General features: G+C 41.1%; 1 protein-coding gene across 1 annotated transcript; it reads right to left on the reverse strand.

The window, feature by feature from the left end:
• Window positions 1–322: 322 nt before the first annotated feature.
• Window positions 323–18,467, reverse strand: ndufaf2 (NADH:ubiquinone oxidoreductase complex assembly factor 2). The gene is made up of 4 exons (XM_044112632.1): window positions 18,230–18,467; window positions 5,967–6,056; window positions 4,633–4,673; window positions 323–2,374 (listed from the first exon to the last, which is right to left on the reverse strand). Exons 1-4 carry the CDS (start codon window positions 18,342–18,344, stop codon window positions 2,132–2,134), a joined length of 489 nt encoding a protein of 162 aa, XP_043968567.1. The 5' UTR covers window positions 18,345–18,467; the 3' UTR covers window positions 323–2,131.
• Window positions 18,468–18,479: the final 12 nt, after the last annotated feature.

Here is an 18,479-nt window from a genome sequence, read left to right on the forward strand (position 1 = left end):
GCAGGAGCCCAGTGGTCCTCTGGTTCACTTTTTCTACAGAGATCAATGGTTTTATCTGTGCAGCAGCTAAAGCATTGCATTCCATATTAACATCCCTGCTCTCCTGAATTAACCTGATAATAATGATGATAATGACGACGATGATGTCTTGTATTAGTTACTTGCTACCAAAACTCAAACTTTCTGATCAATAAAATGTTCATGGTTAGTAGAATTAAATGCCTTTAATAATTGGTTCTGTTGATCCTGTAAGTCACAGATCTGAATGAAGATATACTTTGAAAAATATTTCTAAATAAATCCAGGTGGAGATAAAATCGAGAGGAGCATCCTGTATGTGTTTGATGACGGAGATCGTTTTATTTCTGACTGTTTAAGGTTCTTATACTGGGTTTCCTTTAACTGCTCTGACCACTCTATTTTAATTTTTTTTTTTTAAGGAGAATATAAAAAGAAAACTGTTTTGTATCAAAGGATAATAAATGAATTAACAGATTATCCCCATTTATGCATCAATATAAATATCTTTAACCTCTATCTGAATATCAAACTAAAAAAAAATAAGTTTTTACTTAAAAGCTGTAAAAGTGTTTGACAGAAAACGACGGCAGTTTTTAGTTTTGATATATAAAAAATATTTTGTATTGTTAGACCTGTGGAAATTAGAAAAGATTTTGATCTCTGATTGTATTCTGGGTTTTAATTGAGCTAAATTTGGCCTGCTAATAAAACCCTGTGAACTCGCCCTTCATCACACTGCTGACTCAGTGCTGCTGTTTTTGTTAATAAAACACGACTGGTAGATAATTGTATCACAACAGCTATTGTGTCTAAAAAGTAAACCAGAAAACATCTTGAAGATTGAATATGAAAAACTATGGAATTAAAAAACAGAAGATTTAGAACAACCTGTCCAGATGTGCTTAAGGACAAGCAGCTGTAATGGATGGATGGATGAAAATCTTTCAAACAATGAATATTAGAGAAATCTAAACCTAACAATATTTAGAATGACCACCGTTTGCCTTCAAAACAGAATCAGTTCTACATTTTTGCACGGCTTTTGGTTGTTCCAAAACCTCATTCAAACGATTCCAGTTCAGCAAAAACGTGTTAATCAGCCATCAATTAAAATCAGGTTTGCTTGAACCTGCATGGCCCTTTGTCTTGAGAACCAGTGCTGAAAAACACGGCAATATTTCATGAGTTGTGCAGCTAAAGTTAAATTTACTTAATTCTAAAAACCTATTTTTTAACTCGTAACATTTTGATTCAAGCAATTATTAAAACATTCAGGTTTTTATAAATTGAGCTAACCATTTATGCTTTTAGCACATTCATTTTGCACATCAGCTGCTTTATTTTCATATTTATTTGTATTAAATGCCCCTGTCCTTTTTGTCATTATAGCACAGAATCCTATCAGTTATGATAAAAAAAAGGGGAAACCAGACAACATTTAAAACTATTTTATTTTAAAAATCCAAGCCTTTTTTCAAATAATTATATATTGTACTTGTCATTAAAAACCAAAACAGCGAGGTGTGCATCTGTTGTCAATTTTTAAGTTGGCAAACTTTATTTTTGTATCTTTAGGCAGCATTTACAAAAGAATACATACATCTCCAACTGCAATTATTTTTTCCCAATTGATTCTCTGCTGAATTTTGAGAGAAATCTGCTGGAATGAATGAAATGAAAATTATAATGACATATTATTGTATGTTCTGGTAGTAGAAATATGGAGACCATTTGTTTAAATCGGATTTATCAATATAATTATACAACTGCACTTGCGCTGATTTGATCATTTTGATAAATCTCATTGCGTCTGTTGTCCCTTCTTTCTGTTTTTAGCATCTATAAAGCATTGTGTTACACCTGAGTGTAAGAAAAGTGCTCTATAAATAAAGTGTGATAGAATGACTGATTCTATCAATCAGTTTTAAAGTAAAATCACACTCATTTCTTTCAGGCTTTCTTTAAACTTCAAAACAGATCATTGTATATTTAGTTAATAGTCTTCAATTTGATAACAGAGTATCACTTCTATCAAAGTACTCACTGCTAACGTTTGGACTGTATTTTACTTTGCGCTGCCTCATGTCTCAGTCTCTGTGGAGGTCTCTAGCTATTTCTTTGAGGTGGGCATCCAGGAACCAGGCTGGAACTTGTTTGCAGTGCTGGTTGGCTCCTCACTGAGCTCCTCCTTGCCAAAGATGGCGGCGGATGCGTGGCCCTTGGCCACAGTCCTGGCAGGAGTCGCCACCAGGCCTTCCTCGTAGTCTTTAGCCTGTAGTGCCAGATCTTTCTCCTCCAGCTCCTTCGCCTTCAGCTTGACCTCGTTCCTCTGGGACTCATGCATCATCAGCTCCTGAGTAGCAAACCACATGCGTTTACATTCTTTACACAGATTATCAGGAACATTTAAACACTTCTAAAATCTTCTAGAGAAGAAAGCGGCGTAAAATCACTTTCACCGTCTCGGAATGTAATGACGTCTCAGCTGATAATGACAGGTCAGGCAAAACATTATGAACGCTGACCGACGTGTGAGATGAATTAGACCGATTCATCTTGACACCCGTTAGTGGATGAAATATATAGGGCAGTAATGTGCTCAAAGTTTCTGTGTTAGGAGGTAAAACAGGGAATGGGAAGGATCGGAGCTGATATGGAGGGTGGAGGGTTTGCAGTCTGCAGCGATTTGTATCTATCGACAGTAAAGTCCAAACCCTGAGAGATCTGGGCTGCTTTGGCAGCAAACCTGGGACCTATATACCACAAAGTCATAATGTCAGGCTTCGTAGGTGCATAATAAATACATTCAGGCTGTTTAAATAAGGAAATTATGAAGTAACTTTGATTTTTTTTTTTTAGACTGTAGGTTAGCACTGTTTGCAGTTGCTGCAGTTCACGGGCTGAAGCAATCCCAATTACTTAGAACACTACTGCTTTAAAGATGCTTACATCTCTCTTTTAGGAACAAAACTAAAGTTTAATAATCAGAACATTTAAAAAGAAATCTTAGAACATTTTGTTGTATGACTTGGAAACAATGATTTTTAAATGCAAAAATAACACATTAGAAAATAAATGTAATGTTCCTTGAAATGTTCTTTTGGCATGACTCAACAAGTGCTATTTTTTTTCTAGCTTTAATTCCCATTATTCTTAGTATAAGAGCAAAACAAAAAACTCAAACATCTGGCATATGCATCTTGAGACTATTCATTAATTTTCATCATAAAACAAATATCTGTGTTGGTTAAAGTGCTGAGCTTCCAACTTCTAAGAAAATGAGAGCACAAAAACGCTGCAGAAAATCAGAATAGTGACCACAAGATAACTGGCCGGAACATTCAAATGAAAGTAATGATAGTTTCCCTCCTTAACCAAGAACCTCTCTTTATTGTTGGAGCATCTGATTCGCACTTGTCCAAATCAGAGGAGAAATTAAGTTTTAATCCAGTCCTTGCATGAAAAGCTGTTTCTGTTGAGCCAGAAGTGTAACTTTCCATTAACCTGCAGCAACACAATAACCACTACTTAAAAATGTAGCACTTGGAACAGATTGGTAAACTGAAAGGACAGGAGGCATTTATACTGCATTATCGGAAACCAATTTAAATCCTGGAAACGCTTATAAAATGAACAGTCCACTGGTGGAATAGTTACCCACTTGAGCCCTGCATCTAGTGTTCACAGTGATGTTAGCCTTGCCCTGGCTGCGGGAGCCAAAGAGGAAGGGAGGACTGGGCATGATGCTGTTGTGTGCTGGCAAAACTGAAGGACTGGAAAAAAAAAAAAAAAAAAAAAAACGAAACAGGGAGATCTATGGCCAAAAAGTCCTGCTTTGGGGAGGGAGACAAACATACTGAGCTGCTTTTCCAGCCTGTTAATGACAGGATTTAATCCAATCAATTTATGTCGATTTGGACCAGGAAAAGAGGGAGCGTGACAAGGGGCAGGGTAATGTGCTGGGAGTGGAGCCTTGGCCGCATCTCCGCCGTCCAGCTGTCGATGGCAGCTATTGGGCAGAAGTAAGGCAGAAAATTGGAAGAGAATGTTCTGGCAAAAAGAAAGGCAGGAGATGGCACCGGCTACTGGCAGGGACAGGGGACGGGGGGGACAGAGAGAGTGCCTGAGCACCGGCCTTCCAAGGGATTTCCTATAGGCCCACATTTTCCCAGCCAAATAATTTCCAGCATTCTCGCATTTAAAGAGCAATAAACCCAGAGAGAGGAGCAGGGAGTGTGTGTTGGGGGGGGAAAAAAAAACACCAAAAAACTGCACGCTTTCACCATTGCCGTCTCGGAGAGTGCCAGAAATAAAATACAAAAAGCCGAGATGGAGGCTAATGTTGGAAAAAGAGAACGTAAACTGGGACACGGTGTCAGTGAGCCTCCTTGTTCGGAGGCTGTTTCTGCTCTCAGTCTCACCATCAAGGCACTTCAGCTGCTGTTTATTTTAACACCTGTCCCCTAAAGTTCCTGGATCCAGTACGATAAAACAAATCAAAGCCATTTCTTTCCAGCTTTGCTTCTGCCGTTCCCTTGGAACGAGTCCCCCAGAGTCCAACCATCAGCACAGCGGGGAAACTGTGGGGTGGGAGGGGTGGGAAGAGTGTACCTCGATGGAGGGAGGCTCCTTCCGTCTACCTCGGATCCAAGCTGCAAGGAGAGAAGAGAGGAAGGAGAAGAAGAAGAAGAAAAAAAAAAACACAAGAGTGAGAACACCCACACGAACATACGCTGCACAAACAAAACCTGCAGTCATATTTAAAGGCTGCAGCTCCGGCATCACTGAGGAAGCTGCCATGCTTGCTGGGGACTGATACGCAGCTTTTGATTTACTTGGTCTCGTCTTATCTGACTTTGTAAACCGGAAGCGCCCAGAACTGCTGTGCTTTGTAACAGGATTCTTCTGATCGCTTGAATGTTTTTTTTTTTTTCACATTTAGTGGACAACAAATGTCTGCGTTTCATTGGGATTAGTTCCGTGAAGCCTTCACAGAACTAATGGACTTCCACTGAAATTATTCACAAATGAACTATGTATTATAAAGTCGATTTCTGAATGCAGTTGGTTGAACTGTTTTTTTTAATTCAGCTGGGTCAGAGTAAAAGCGGAGTGAACACAAATACTGTCTAGATCTCATAAAAAAAATAAAAAAAATCACAAATGTTTGTCAGCCGCAAAAAATTACCAACCAAAAACAGAAATTTGTAAATATGAAGTGGCGTAATGTGGAAAACTATTCAACTTTTTAAAGAAGTTTATAGTTTATGATAAATACAAGACTTCAGTTCGGATTTTGTGTTGGCAGAACCGGGTCAGCGAGACACGTCCATCGTCCGTGATCTTCAGATTTTAAAGCACATGCTCCGTCACTCCTCATACACACCTCCATCCCTCCCTCCACTCCTCAGCAAAACTCTCTCCATCACATCACTTTTCCCTCCCTCTGTTGAGGAAGCTCTATTCAGGCTGAGCTGGCTGCACAGCAGAGCAGGTTAAAGGGAGCCAGAAAAAGAGAGAGAGAGATTTTGCAACTCTTGCTCCAGCTAGCATGGGGATTCTGGGCCTCTTTTATCCGTTTCTTATTTGCATCCTGATGAAAATGCATGAGGGATGGGGCGAGGCAGGATGAGGGGGTTTAAGGTGGATAAAGCCAGTCTGAGACACAGGGAACAGTTTGTATCCAGTTGTAGAAAACACTTTTTTTATGGTACGGTTGTATAACGCCGGCAGAAGGCATCTTTGATAGACTCATTCCCAGCCCCCATTCCATCTTGCAAGATGAAGGGAGAGAAAAAAACAAAACTAAATCATTGGATTAGCCAAGGTCCCAGAAGATGAAGCCATGGATCTGTTATTCTCTTTTATTTTAGCTCCTTTTTTTTTTTTGTTTAAAATTAGTGATAAGTACAATATGCGGCACAGATTCTGCAGCCCAAACGTACCTTCCCACTCCATCGGAATGCTGCCCTCCATATATTCATACTCTGCAGAATTGGCTGGCTCCACCATCCGCTTGGCACGGATCTGCCTCCCTGGAAAGGGAAAAAAAATATATATAAAAAATAAAAAGACAGCAAGTGTGATTTGATGGAGGTGCTCGCCAATGTTGCACACCAAATGCAAAGGGAAATAAACACAAAGTAGTCCAGACACAATGTTCTCCAGACACACAGACAAATCCACGCGGGGATGACAGCGCTGTGACAGGCCATGGATGATTACCTCGCGGCCCTCGGGCCCTTCTCCTCAGATCTTGCTGAGTGGCTCCAAATCTGGGCTAAGCCTTTATGCAAATGGGCTTTTCCTTTAACCCAACCAACCACGGCCCCCCTCCACCGGGTACCTCTTCCAATCACAGCGCCCTGGCTAACAATGCCCTCCAAAATCAACATCAAGCCCAGCATGAGACAAAAGAGGTCAGATATCAGAGGGAACAGGAGAGGCACGAGCTGCTTGGAATATTAAGCGTTCCTTCTCCCTATCTGTATACAGCACGATGCTCGCTGGCAGCAAGGCCACTGCCAATTATTTTGGTCAAATCTGCTGATTAGACAGGTTTGGCTGGCACACAGTGATACGGAGACGGTGACCGAAGGAGGGGAGGGGGAACCACAGAGAGACAGGAGAAGAAAGAGCCCACTGTTTTTGCCGCGTCGTCTTCACATGAGTCGTGTTCACAAATAACAAGTTCTGTGTTTCCATAGTTTCTCTCCTCACAGGTAGTCAGATGTCTATCTGAGAAAGGATGAGGCGATGAGGGAGGAGGAAGAAGCAGGGAGGCAGCAAGAGTGAGTGAGAAAGAGAGAGAGAGAGCGTGATGATGCATGGCAAACATGGCTTGAAGAAGAAAAATGTATGGGCAAAGAAAACAACACGCTCCAAAACACAGACAATCTGTCAGGATTCCATCACAGTCTCTCCGCAGCTCACTGGACACAGACAAATGGATGCAAGCAGCGCAGACTGATGGCCTTAATGTTTACTTCAGCCATAACATATAGCTCTGGCACTGGGATGGATAAACGATGGCTCTCCAAAGTGACGAAGCGAGTTCTGTTCACGGCCCTCGGTTCCCCATCGAAAATCAGTGCCTGTGTGCTGTTCTGTAATTATGTCTTGTGAGGATGATTCTTTTCCACACTCCATCCAGTCTGTACAGTAATCAGGTCAGCTAATTAGGCTAGTAATGCTTTAGTTCTGCCTTGGTTCCCACTAGGTTGTCACAAAAGGCCCCTCGCAGGCTCCTGCTCAGCACGCAGATGGATCTCGCCGATATCCAAACACCAGATTTCACCTGTTCTGCTAAATTACAGCAAAAAGGAGAAAAATGAACAATGTGATCCTTCAATTAGCTAGCAAAAACCAATCTTAGATGTCTCTCGGGAAAATGCTTCCTTGAAATTCTCCCAAGATGGCACGGCAAAGACAACTGCCTGCAAACAAAAGGCTGCGATTCTCTAGGCAATACTAACTAAGGCGTTTAACAGGTATGCTAATTATAAACAGATCATATCCATATTTGCATCAGGAGTGGGTGGCAGCAGAATGAAATGGAAAATTGCATTAAAGTTCCCACATGCAATGTGCTTAGCGAGCTAATGCCTAAATAATAAGCATAAAGAGAAGAGCTTACCTTTCTCTGTCTCCTCTGTGTTTCTCCCTCCCCTCCCACTCCCCCCTTCCTGTTTGACGCCAACATGCTTCCACTCCTGTAATGATGATTTTGCGGCATGACTAAACCCCACTTCCAATACAGGTTTTATCCCAGGATTTTAGTGACAAATACTGTTTGTACATCCATTCTGGATCCTCCCATCATGTTTGTGATGAACAAATAGTATTGTACAAACAGTATTTATTTGGATTTGCATTTTCCCCAACCACAAACCGGTGAGTTGGGAAAGACTTAATACAGAGATGGGTTTATAAAACAATATTGGGTGCTTTCATATCTTGAGTTCAACCTGCAGAGTCTATAGTTGATAATAAACTGGAAAAGGTTCTCTAATCAGATCAGACCAAAACTGTTCTTTTTGTCCTTCCATGCAAAAAAAACCCCAAGCAAATCTATATATCAACCTGAAAAATTTGCCCGAATGGAACATGGTGGAGGAAACATCATGCTGTGTAAAAGGTAGGCATAGTTTAGACGAAGATAAGAGGAGCTAAATTGGATTGGAGGGCTAAACTGTCTTGCTGGATTGCCTTCCAGCAAGACAACCGGCAAAAACATCCTGAGAATCTTTGCTAAGTCATAAAACTGATTTTCATAGAAGTTCACCATTCAACCTGACTGACCTTGAGATGTTCTGCAAAAGAAAAATTTTGCAAAAAACGTTTCCAACGCTGACGAAGACGAACCTGAAAAGACTCGCAGTTGGAACTACAGCCAAAGGTGGTTCTACAAAAGTAATAACCCTGAATACTAATGTACACTTGTTTCAGATTTATTTGTGCTCAAAATTGTTGAAACTTTCTTTTTCCACAACTAAGAACTACTTTCTGTTGGTCTGTCACACTAAATCCAGTGAAAATCCCAGTGAAATACACTGCTCTAGAATGTAAAGTGAATAAGTTAAAGGGTTTTGCACATCTTTTCATCTATCCACAAATTACTAAGGTCAGACCATACTGTGCTGGTTTTTTTCAAGGTTGCTTCCCAGAACCAGTGAATTTGCATTTAAACGTTTTCATAACAACATATTACAGATTTCATTTGAAATGCAATTACAGAGGAAGTTGTGCCCAGGATTTTTAAATGTAGCTCATTGAGTTTTGCCTCTTCATGTCTCTGGATCACATCTGATTCATCAAAAGAATCCCAAATCTAATAAATGAATAAATCTTAATACCTAAATATTAATATTGCATGTTTTGATGGTAGAATAACTTCTTCCTGTCACATCCAGCCATCAATATGTAATCTGTCTGCTCCACAGTTCTTTCTCCACCTTGACTAAGACACCCAGAGAGGTATGAAGGGTGTTAGGAGCTCACAATCTCAGTGGGCCCCCTTGTGACATGTCTGCCTTCTCATCACTCACTAGGGGGAAGCCTATTTACTAGTCAAATACACACCTGTACACGCACACACACACACACACACACCACCACACAACTGGCTAGAGAGCAAGGCAGATTAACCTGAGGGACAGGAGCGAGGACGCTGCCTCTTTACCGTGAAGGACAAACGCAGCACCGCCTTGGAGAGGAGGGGGAGGGTCCAGCGGCAGGGAGGAATGAAATCCCACGGCATAAATATTCATGAGCCATCTCACCTGTCTGAGCACAACTCATCTGTGAGGCTGGCTGTGAATCCTGGGGGAGGGGAGAGGAAAAGGAAGGCAGGGAGGGAGGAAAGAAGGAAGGATGGAAGCAGAGGAGCAGGATGGCTGAGGGGGTTGCCGTGGCAGCCGTACCTCAATCCTTCCCATTCGTTAAAATAAGACATGATGCGCTCCGAGGGCTGCTCTTTGAACCCTGAACACACCCCACTAAACTCCATCACCTGCTACAACACGCAAACCCCTCACTCCCCATTTCTCCCCCCAACAATCTCACACATCAGCTCCCAGGTGAGTACCGCTGGGGGCGGCCAGAGAGGTTGTTCACCTCCACAATGTCATCCCCGGCATCTTCATGCCATCTCTTTTGCTGTGTCTTGGTTTTTTTGTTGTTGTTTTTTAACTTCTTCTTGCAGAGAAAGATGTCAGGGGAAAACACGTCGCTCAACAACTGCGGAAGACATTCCTGAAAACACGCTCTGCACCAGACCACAACAGGTGGACTCTGTCACACCCTCCCTTTATCAGCGCACTGACATCTACAGCTGATAACACCGTGTTCATTTGTGTTGTACCAGAACGCAACATCCCACTCCAATCAGACCATCCTCACCTAGTCTTTACCCTTGTCATCGTCCAACTGGCGTAGCTCTCAGACATAACCTTTACCAGATACATAAATTACCTTTTAGATGCAAATGACCACTTCCACAGAGGAGCACAAACAACTCGATAAGAAATTTTCTTGCAAGACAAAAAATTTCTTGCAGGAAGATTTCCTGCAAGAAATATATGTATAGGAATTTGCACAGCTGGAATTCCGTACAAATTCCTATATAGCTCACAGGAAGAAAAATACAAAAAAAAACTACAATAAGGGGCTGGTTTTTAAGGAAACTGAAACTAACTTTTTGTTTATATATATTTTTTGTTGTAAGTACAGGGGTTCATGATGCTTCCCAAAAGAGTGGTTTGTTCCTGTTGCTTCTTCTTACACCATAAAGCCCATCAGCACGACCACTTTGGCATTTCATAGGCAGTTTTGATAGTTTCCATACTAAATGGAGATATGAGCGGTCCTTTCCAATTTGTCAAAAAAAAAAAAAAAAAAGTAAGGAGAAAACATTGGTGGGGCTGAAAAACTGGGATAAAAGAACAAAAAACTGCAGGACTCGACAAGTTGCATCAAATTACCAGATACTTTCTGTGATGAAGGGGGCAAAGTCAGTGACAAAACTAGAAACAAGCAGCATGACTAGCAAGCACTGCTTACATGACTGTCATTCTGTCGCAAACTTGGGATGTTATGTGTTAACATTTTAAAGTCAAAGGATTGTGGTCCAAACTTTATTAGATCTGAAACGGTCTAAAATTCTATAATTTCCCTTAATAGATGTAATAGGTCTTTATAACGTTGGGGACTTTTTTGTTCCCTAATATTCTAATAACATTACATTATGATATTATGCATAATATATTTAAATTTTTTTTAAATTTTGTCATTAAACACGAACATGCAGTAGTTTTGACTGTTGGGAAAAATATAGTGTATTTATACATTTGTCTTAAAATTATGTTTCCACCTTTTTCCTTTGTGTAATCAGATTAAAGCCGGGGTGGAAATAAAAATTTTTCCATCGGCCACACAGACATTTCACAAGCCACTGTTTTTTTTTCTTTCAATTACAAACCCCACCAGTACAAGCAAATGACATAAAACATATGATTTATTCTTAACTTTATGAAAACCAATTTACTGACAATAAGTTTATCATACATATGTACTGTACATATACAAACTAATTTAGCATAAAATAAGCATTGATACCTTAACAGAAGTGTAGTGCAATAAGTTCACTAGTAGTAAATTTAACTACACAACCCTAACATTCTTGCAATCATTTCCTATGTTGAACATTTCCACATTTTGGCTACAACTCCCCCAGATAGTATTTAGTGTAGATATCTAGTCATTTTTAAACATTTTTGAAAAGCTTTCAATAGCTGTTCTCTTTCATAGCATTCGTTTCGTGTCTCACTATGGGTTGGCTCCATCCCTCCCCTCAGCAGCAGACTGCTTCCAATCAAACCTGATGGAGAAATGCTACAAGGCGGCCGCTCTATCAGTTCTGTAGTCCAGTCAGCCACTCCTACCCTGGGCAGAAGTTCAAACTGAATGCAGCTTTTTTGTTGTTCAAATTGGCGGGTTCGTTGCTCCAATTTACACGCATCTGGCCAGCTCCAGGGCTGAATTTCAACCCCGGCTTGCCCTTGACTAAGTATAATTTCTGGATCTAGACTCCCCTGAATCACCCACTGATTGAGTTATTTTGATCATTTGGATTTCCTGAAACTGTAAGCAGCAATTCCAAAGTGAAGAATGAGGCAGCAGTTTTTGTCCATGTTTATTGTAAATATAGTTGCAATATATGAAGAAAACATGCAATTGTGATATTGCAAGGACCATATCGGTTGTGGTAAACCCACATTTTTCTCGCTCTTAATGAGAGTTGGCCCCTACTCAGGTCCGGTTGTCCAGATCAGTCAAAGCCCATCCAATGTACTCAATAAACCTTAGCGGTATGCCAAGCGTGAATATGTTAAATTGCTTGCTGATTGTGATTACTAATGGACACAGTGATCTAGACTGATTTTAAACATTGTGCAACTTTCTTTTAAAAAAAGGGGAGAAAAGTCTAAATAAGAACTTTTAGTGTTAAAAGCATTCAACTTCAATGTTACCATCTCTCAATAGAAAGCGGCATTCTCAGGGGAAGGTTTTGGACTCACAGTGTTGGGACAAAAAACAAAACAAAAAAAAAGCAGCAAAAATAAAAATAAGCCTCCTTGACAGAGCAGGCCTGTCAGGTCGCATTCAGCCAAGTTTATTTATCTCCAGCTGAGCCTTGTGTGGGGAATGGGTGAATGCCTGCATCATAACAGACAGCCTTATGAAGATGGAGAGATCCAATGAGCATCACTGATACATAGGGGTGACGATGCACCGATATGGACACCCTCTTTTTCTCCCTCCCAATCTCTTTTCCAGGAGGGGGGGGGGATCATGGAAGGCATGTGTGAAGCCTGTAACCATGGTTACCCATTATACTAAAGCCTAGTGATGTGGGATGAGGTTTAGAAGGAAAATGCCAGTCATTGTTTTCCGTCAGTTGTACAGAGAGGAGGAGCTTGAGTGTAAAGTAATGATCAGTTTAATTTGTCAGAGGCTTTCCTGTTCCCAAAGAGGTTTGAGCAATTTATGATAAAATGTAGGAGAATTATTAATTTCAAATACAAACCCCAATTTAGTCTGTTTGTTACCATATACCTAAGGGCGGGCAGACACAAAGGTGGCAGTGATCCTTTGGCCTGCTCTGTCTGAGACCACCCATCCTTACAAAGTTACTCACCAACCCCTAAATGGCTTGTAAAAGGAACTACGGTAAGGCAGGAAGTCAGAATCCTTTGTGAGGCTTTGGAGCGGTCTGGAACCCCCTTTCCTTTCCTTCCTCCACATCTCCTCTGAGGCCCATGTGCGTGTTGTTCACAAACCTAGCTGTCCACCCCTTTCTGTTCACCTCCAATCCTCCATGCTCCCTCCATCCCTTTCCCTCCATTACATCTTCAAAAACCACCACTCTCTCACCATTAACCTATCGCTACCACCTCTCTTTCCCCCCTCCATATATCCACCTACTCATTTTACCCTGTCAAGAAACCCTCCTTTCACTTTTACTCCATCCATTCTTTCCTCCACTCCGCTCTATAATTTCACCCCAATATGTCAGCACCTTCTTTGTTCTTTGTCACTCATTCCATGTACGCCACCTTCTTCCTTCCACCCTCCAATAGTTTCCCCTGGTCTTATCTTTTCTCCTTTCCTTTGCCACTTTGCCTGATTTCTCTCTGCCTGTCTGCTTTATTAAAATATTCTGACTTGAATAAGGAGTGGCAGGCTCCAGGAGCCGTCTGCTGCTGTGCCTTACCTGTCTGTCAGTGTTCCAGGTTGAGTTTCTGACCGACAAAGAGTCCTCGGGTGTCAAAACACATCTAGCCTAGCAGAATATGATTATTTTTACATTAACGCTCTGGTTTCTTTTCTTTGTAAATCATACAGTAAATGTAGGCTACAAAAAGGAACAAAGAAAAAAAACTTCATAAATTACATTTCTGAGTATCTTATAGGGATTTTATATGATACACTGACACAAAGTAGACTATATGTCAGTATGTATATTAGATTAAAGTAGGTTGACTAAGTTCAAGCTCAGTCAGCATATGTGAATATCAATTTTCAATTGGCTTTACCTTCATCAGTATTAAACTTGCTGTTGCCTTTAAAAGGTTTTCATTTTTATTTTACTTTTTTCTTGGGGAAAATAATCTTTGAAAGCCATGCATGGTTTTACATTAACTTTATCCTTTCGTTAAACTTTTTGTTGATCCTGCTACATGAAATCTTAATAAGTTCCATTGACATTTGTCGTTCTAGGGTGAGAAAATGCCAACGAGGACGGAAACTCCTGCAAGGCACTGTATAACTCCAGCTGCACTGCAGATAGGCAGCAGTTAATGGACCTCCAAAACACTTGAACCCCCATTGCTGGATCACAGCCCACTTGGGTTGTTCCGCCATCGAAAATATATGTGGCCACTCTCTCATTTTCAGCATCTATTTCTTCAAATGTCTTTTTAATGAACAGGCAAAGTCACTCCATGATGGGCCACAAGACACGCATGCAAATACGCTCTTGGCAGGGCGCACAGAGCTAGATGAGCTAGACCCTATAATGATTAAAGAACCTTCATTTAAACCCCCACGCATTGCATCGCCGCTGATCAATTAGCATGATTTACAGTGGCGGTTCTGGACACTGACGCTCCTGTAAACACTGACTCGGTGTCCTATGGCGGGATAGACCTTCCTTCATCACACCCAGGGGATGACTTGTGGCAGAATGAACAGCCATTTGGACCCTCGTCTCTTTCCGCTGTGAGTCTTTGGGTGGAAATATGAGGCTTGAATCAACGGTCTGATGACACACAGCCATCTGTTGTTGTGTTAAGTGTGTTAGGGCATGAAGTGGAGAGAAAACACACAACTAATGATATTTTTTCCCCTCCCTCCTCTCTATTTTCTTTAAAAATACAAATTTGAGGTGTGCAGCTGTCATGGTGCATTAACACATGCACTAATACAAAAGAACACACCTCCTTCTTCGGCCCCCAAGAGTCGCCCCGTTCTGAAAATAGCAGAACTGAGTACTTTTTCACTTCATAGAACCAAGCTGGGGATACTAATAAATAATAGACAAAGAGAGAGAGAGGAGATAGTGATAGGACGACAAGTCAATGCTTCTTTTCTCTCCAGCCTGCGTGGCACACCTCTGAAGAACCTCTGAATCTTTTCCATTCTCCACACAGCAAAAGAGGACCAATAGATTAAAACTGCATGGCACACACACACTCTCACACACACAAACAGCTAAAACGAACAGCGCTAAAAATACATCCCTTTCACTGAGACATGAAAGGAAACTGCCTTTCCCCTGTCCGGTATTGAGCAGCCATTGATTCCAAGACAAAGGCTACACCTCCTCAAAGAGGTAAGAAAAAATAGCAATCATACAGGCAATTATTTTCAAATGTGCCTGCAGCAGCCGATAATGTCAGCGTGCCTCTCACTTCCCTAAATAAAAAAAAGGGAAGGGAAGAGAAGGCGGGCGTCGGGGCTCTGGGTCGGGCCGCTGAAGACGAATGAGCCCATCCAGAGAGCGCTCAGGCTTTCATCTGGGCAGCGTGACACGGTGCCCCCATGCAGATTGAGGCAGAGCTGGGCCTGGGGGACAGACGCGCACGTAAAAAGGACGGGTGAGAATACAGATTCTCAGCACAGCACAGTGAAAACAGCGACAAGGCAAAGACCTTCTAAGACCAGTGGCCACATTGTCAGCAGCTCTCATGTAGGCGAGACTCACAGGAACCCCGCAGCCTGCAGAGCAGCTCTTTCTGTGAGCTCTTTAAAGCTGCTGGACCAGAAGCCGAGATTCGCTTTCCTTCACTCTCCCTCTATAAGTCCCTGTTATACCCATGCTCTTTCATTTTGATGAGGAGCAACATCTGAGGATAGGGATTTAGAAGGCTCTCTGCTGGGTCTATCTCTCTATACTAGTGTTTTGAATAGAATCTTCACTGGACTTACTTCAAAGGGGGGGAAAAAATGTAGAGGCAGAAGTACAAGGGGAAGGGCAACAAAGAAAAAAAAAGAAAAAAGCACAACCCAAATAGAAGTTGTTGAAATCAAATCAGACAAATGCAGATAAAACAAACAGTAAAACGTTTTCCTATCATGGCAGCCATTATAGCGCGAACACGCAGTCTACCTCTGGCTCATAGAATTGCTTACGCCCCAGTTTTCAAAAGTTAACGGATGGAGAGAGGTAGAAAATGGAAGCAGCTAAGCATGGATAAATGTGGAGAGATGGACAAATGGGTAGACAGAGCAGGGAGACAAAAGAGAGAAAAACTCCTCACCTATTTCGAGCAAAACTTATGCGCTTGAGTGAAAAGCCCTGTGGTCTGTGCCTCCAGGCCCTGAGCCCATGCTTGGCCTATCAGTCTGAGATCAAACGCTAGCTTCTGCAAGACATATGGACTGAATAATGCATATGATTTAGTTCCACAAGGTTGAATGGAGACAAGAGGATGCAACACTTGCTTTCTATGTTTATTATAAATGCTAATACAAGCATTTATTTGTGCCCGCCTGCTGCTTAGACTTATGTTTAGCTCAACAGTTTTTTTTTTTTTTATTATTATTTTACATAGACCAGCTAGCCTATCAGCAGTTGTGAGTCTCAGCGATGGGACAGTGCATACATTACCTTGTAAGCATGCTAGAGAGCAGCTTTTGTGATGTCTCATTTGAATAGGTTGACAGGCAGGGGTGGAGGAGCTGCCTTGTAATGAATTATAAATACGATGCGGGTGAAAGATTCCCCCACAAAAAACTGCTGAGAAAAGGTGAACCAAAAAATAAAAAAAAATAAAGTCATGTTCAGGCAGAAAAAAAAAGCAGAAGCTTAACCTGCAAGAGGTGGATCCTTCCACAGCAAAACAGAGGATGCAAAGATAGTGGTTTCATTTCTTCTGCAGAATATGTTCATGTCATTCTCTGTTGGTCTGACAACAGAGCAAACTCCACTCAATCATATTAATTATGGCAAAACATTTTCTTCTAAACTGGCTAGAAACGGGTGACTGAAAGATACAAAAGCCCTGCTCTTTCACTTGGGATTAAAAAAGTATGTATAGTGCCTTGCAAAACCACTTTTATGTGATAGAGCAACACAAAGTTGTGCAGAATTTTGAATCGGAAGAAAAATAAGACATTGCTTTCCATATTTATTTACAAAACCAGAACTGGTATGCATGGGCCCCTGGCCATATTTCACAGATTCTGTTGTGATCACGGCAGCATGTTCTTAGGGGTGCATCTCTACTAGGTTTCCACATTTGGAGATGGAAATTTTCTCATTTTTCTTTGAAAAATAAACAAACTTGTGTCAGATTGGATGAAGACCGAACATCCATGTTCAAGATTCGCAGCAGACTCTCAAACAGAAAGCTTGAGAATCTATAGTTCCTGAATTGTATTGAAGAAATTGTTTTTACATTAATATGCATTATACCATTTCATTATGGCTTTGACTTTATGTTTAGAGTTGTTGTCTTTGCACCTCTTTTGAAATATCTAAAAGTTGCTGCCCTGCACCTGAAGAGGAAAGCACTCCCAATGCATGACACTCCAACTACTATTTCACACTGACCATAGTGTGTTCTAGCTAATGTACAGTGCTGTTTTTCCAGTTACACATATTGTTCTGAATGTTTAATTTTGGCCTTACCTGACCATGGCACCTTCATCCACATGTTTGCCTTGATAGAACAGCTGTATCTATACTGAGACTAATTGAGTGGCTTTCTGAAGGCCAATGGTTGTGCTGGATTTTATCTAAAGCAAAATGGAGTGGATTGCAATTGTATGCTACTTTTAACATTCTTCATTTATGGATTGTTTTGATGACCACGCAACATTGTCTTTCCATTTCACAAATTTAGCACAACTCTGTGTTGGTTAGTCACATAACATTCCAATAAAATCCATGTTTCCAAGAGAAATGAATAGTTTTGCCAGCCACAGTGGATTCACAATTACATTTAAATGCATTGTCTTGTTTTTGAAAATAATTTAACAGTCTAAGCTGCAACATATCTCAAACTACAACAAAGAACTCTATTAATGCCAACAAACATTCAATCACCTTGTTGTGGTTGTCATGATCAATGTCTTCACCTTATGAGACAATTGGAGCCTAAACTCAATTTCAGCTTGGAAAAACTCACCCTACTTCTCGCAATAGTTTGGAAGCGCTGTTACATTCCAATGGACATAGTTCTCCTGATTGGAGTGAGTGATACCAGGTTTCAGCAGGGCCTCCTTATAAATAATAATCAGACGCAGAACTGCCGCTTGGCTGCTATTTGGACTGTTCCACCATCTAGCGGCGATAATTGAGTACTACAACGGTAAAAGGGTAAGGACAGAACGCTTCAGGGCAAGGGTAATGTCATAATCTACAGCAAACAAGAGAACAATGACACATTAATGAGAATGAAGAAGTTAGATATCTACAATTGTTGTTTCTAACTTCGTAAGAATTAAATGAAAGTTGGATAATTAAAATGGAGCAGAAACTACAGAAGCTTAGGTAACAGAGCAAGACCTACATTGTCTGATTCGGTGTCAGGGCGTATTAAAAGCTTTACCGAACGGTTTCCAAAGTTGACTTCATATGTCTGCATGTGTAAGTTTTATACTTGAAATTAGGACAAGCTAATTTTAGCAAAAGTGTTGATACCTGTCCACGTCTTCTGTTCGGGAATAGAGTAATATTTATTCCCCAAGTGATCTGTCCCGACATGTTCACGTACTATTCCAAAGCTTCGCCGTAGAAGGCCAGCAATCCTGCTCATTTTTGTAGGACACCCCGAGAATTCTGAAGAGCAATGGTTTGTCTGGTGACAGTTTTCTGCCTTCTCCTACAGCTTCACTTTACGGCGAGCATCCCGTTTCGTGATTGGTCAGCCACATTACTCCAACCAATCACA

Source organism: Gambusia affinis, linkage group LG03, assembly GCF_019740435.1.
Source record: "Gambusia affinis linkage group LG03, SWU_Gaff_1.0, whole genome shotgun sequence".
Taxonomy (NCBI): Eukaryota; Metazoa; Chordata; class Actinopteri; order Cyprinodontiformes; family Poeciliidae; genus Gambusia; species Gambusia affinis.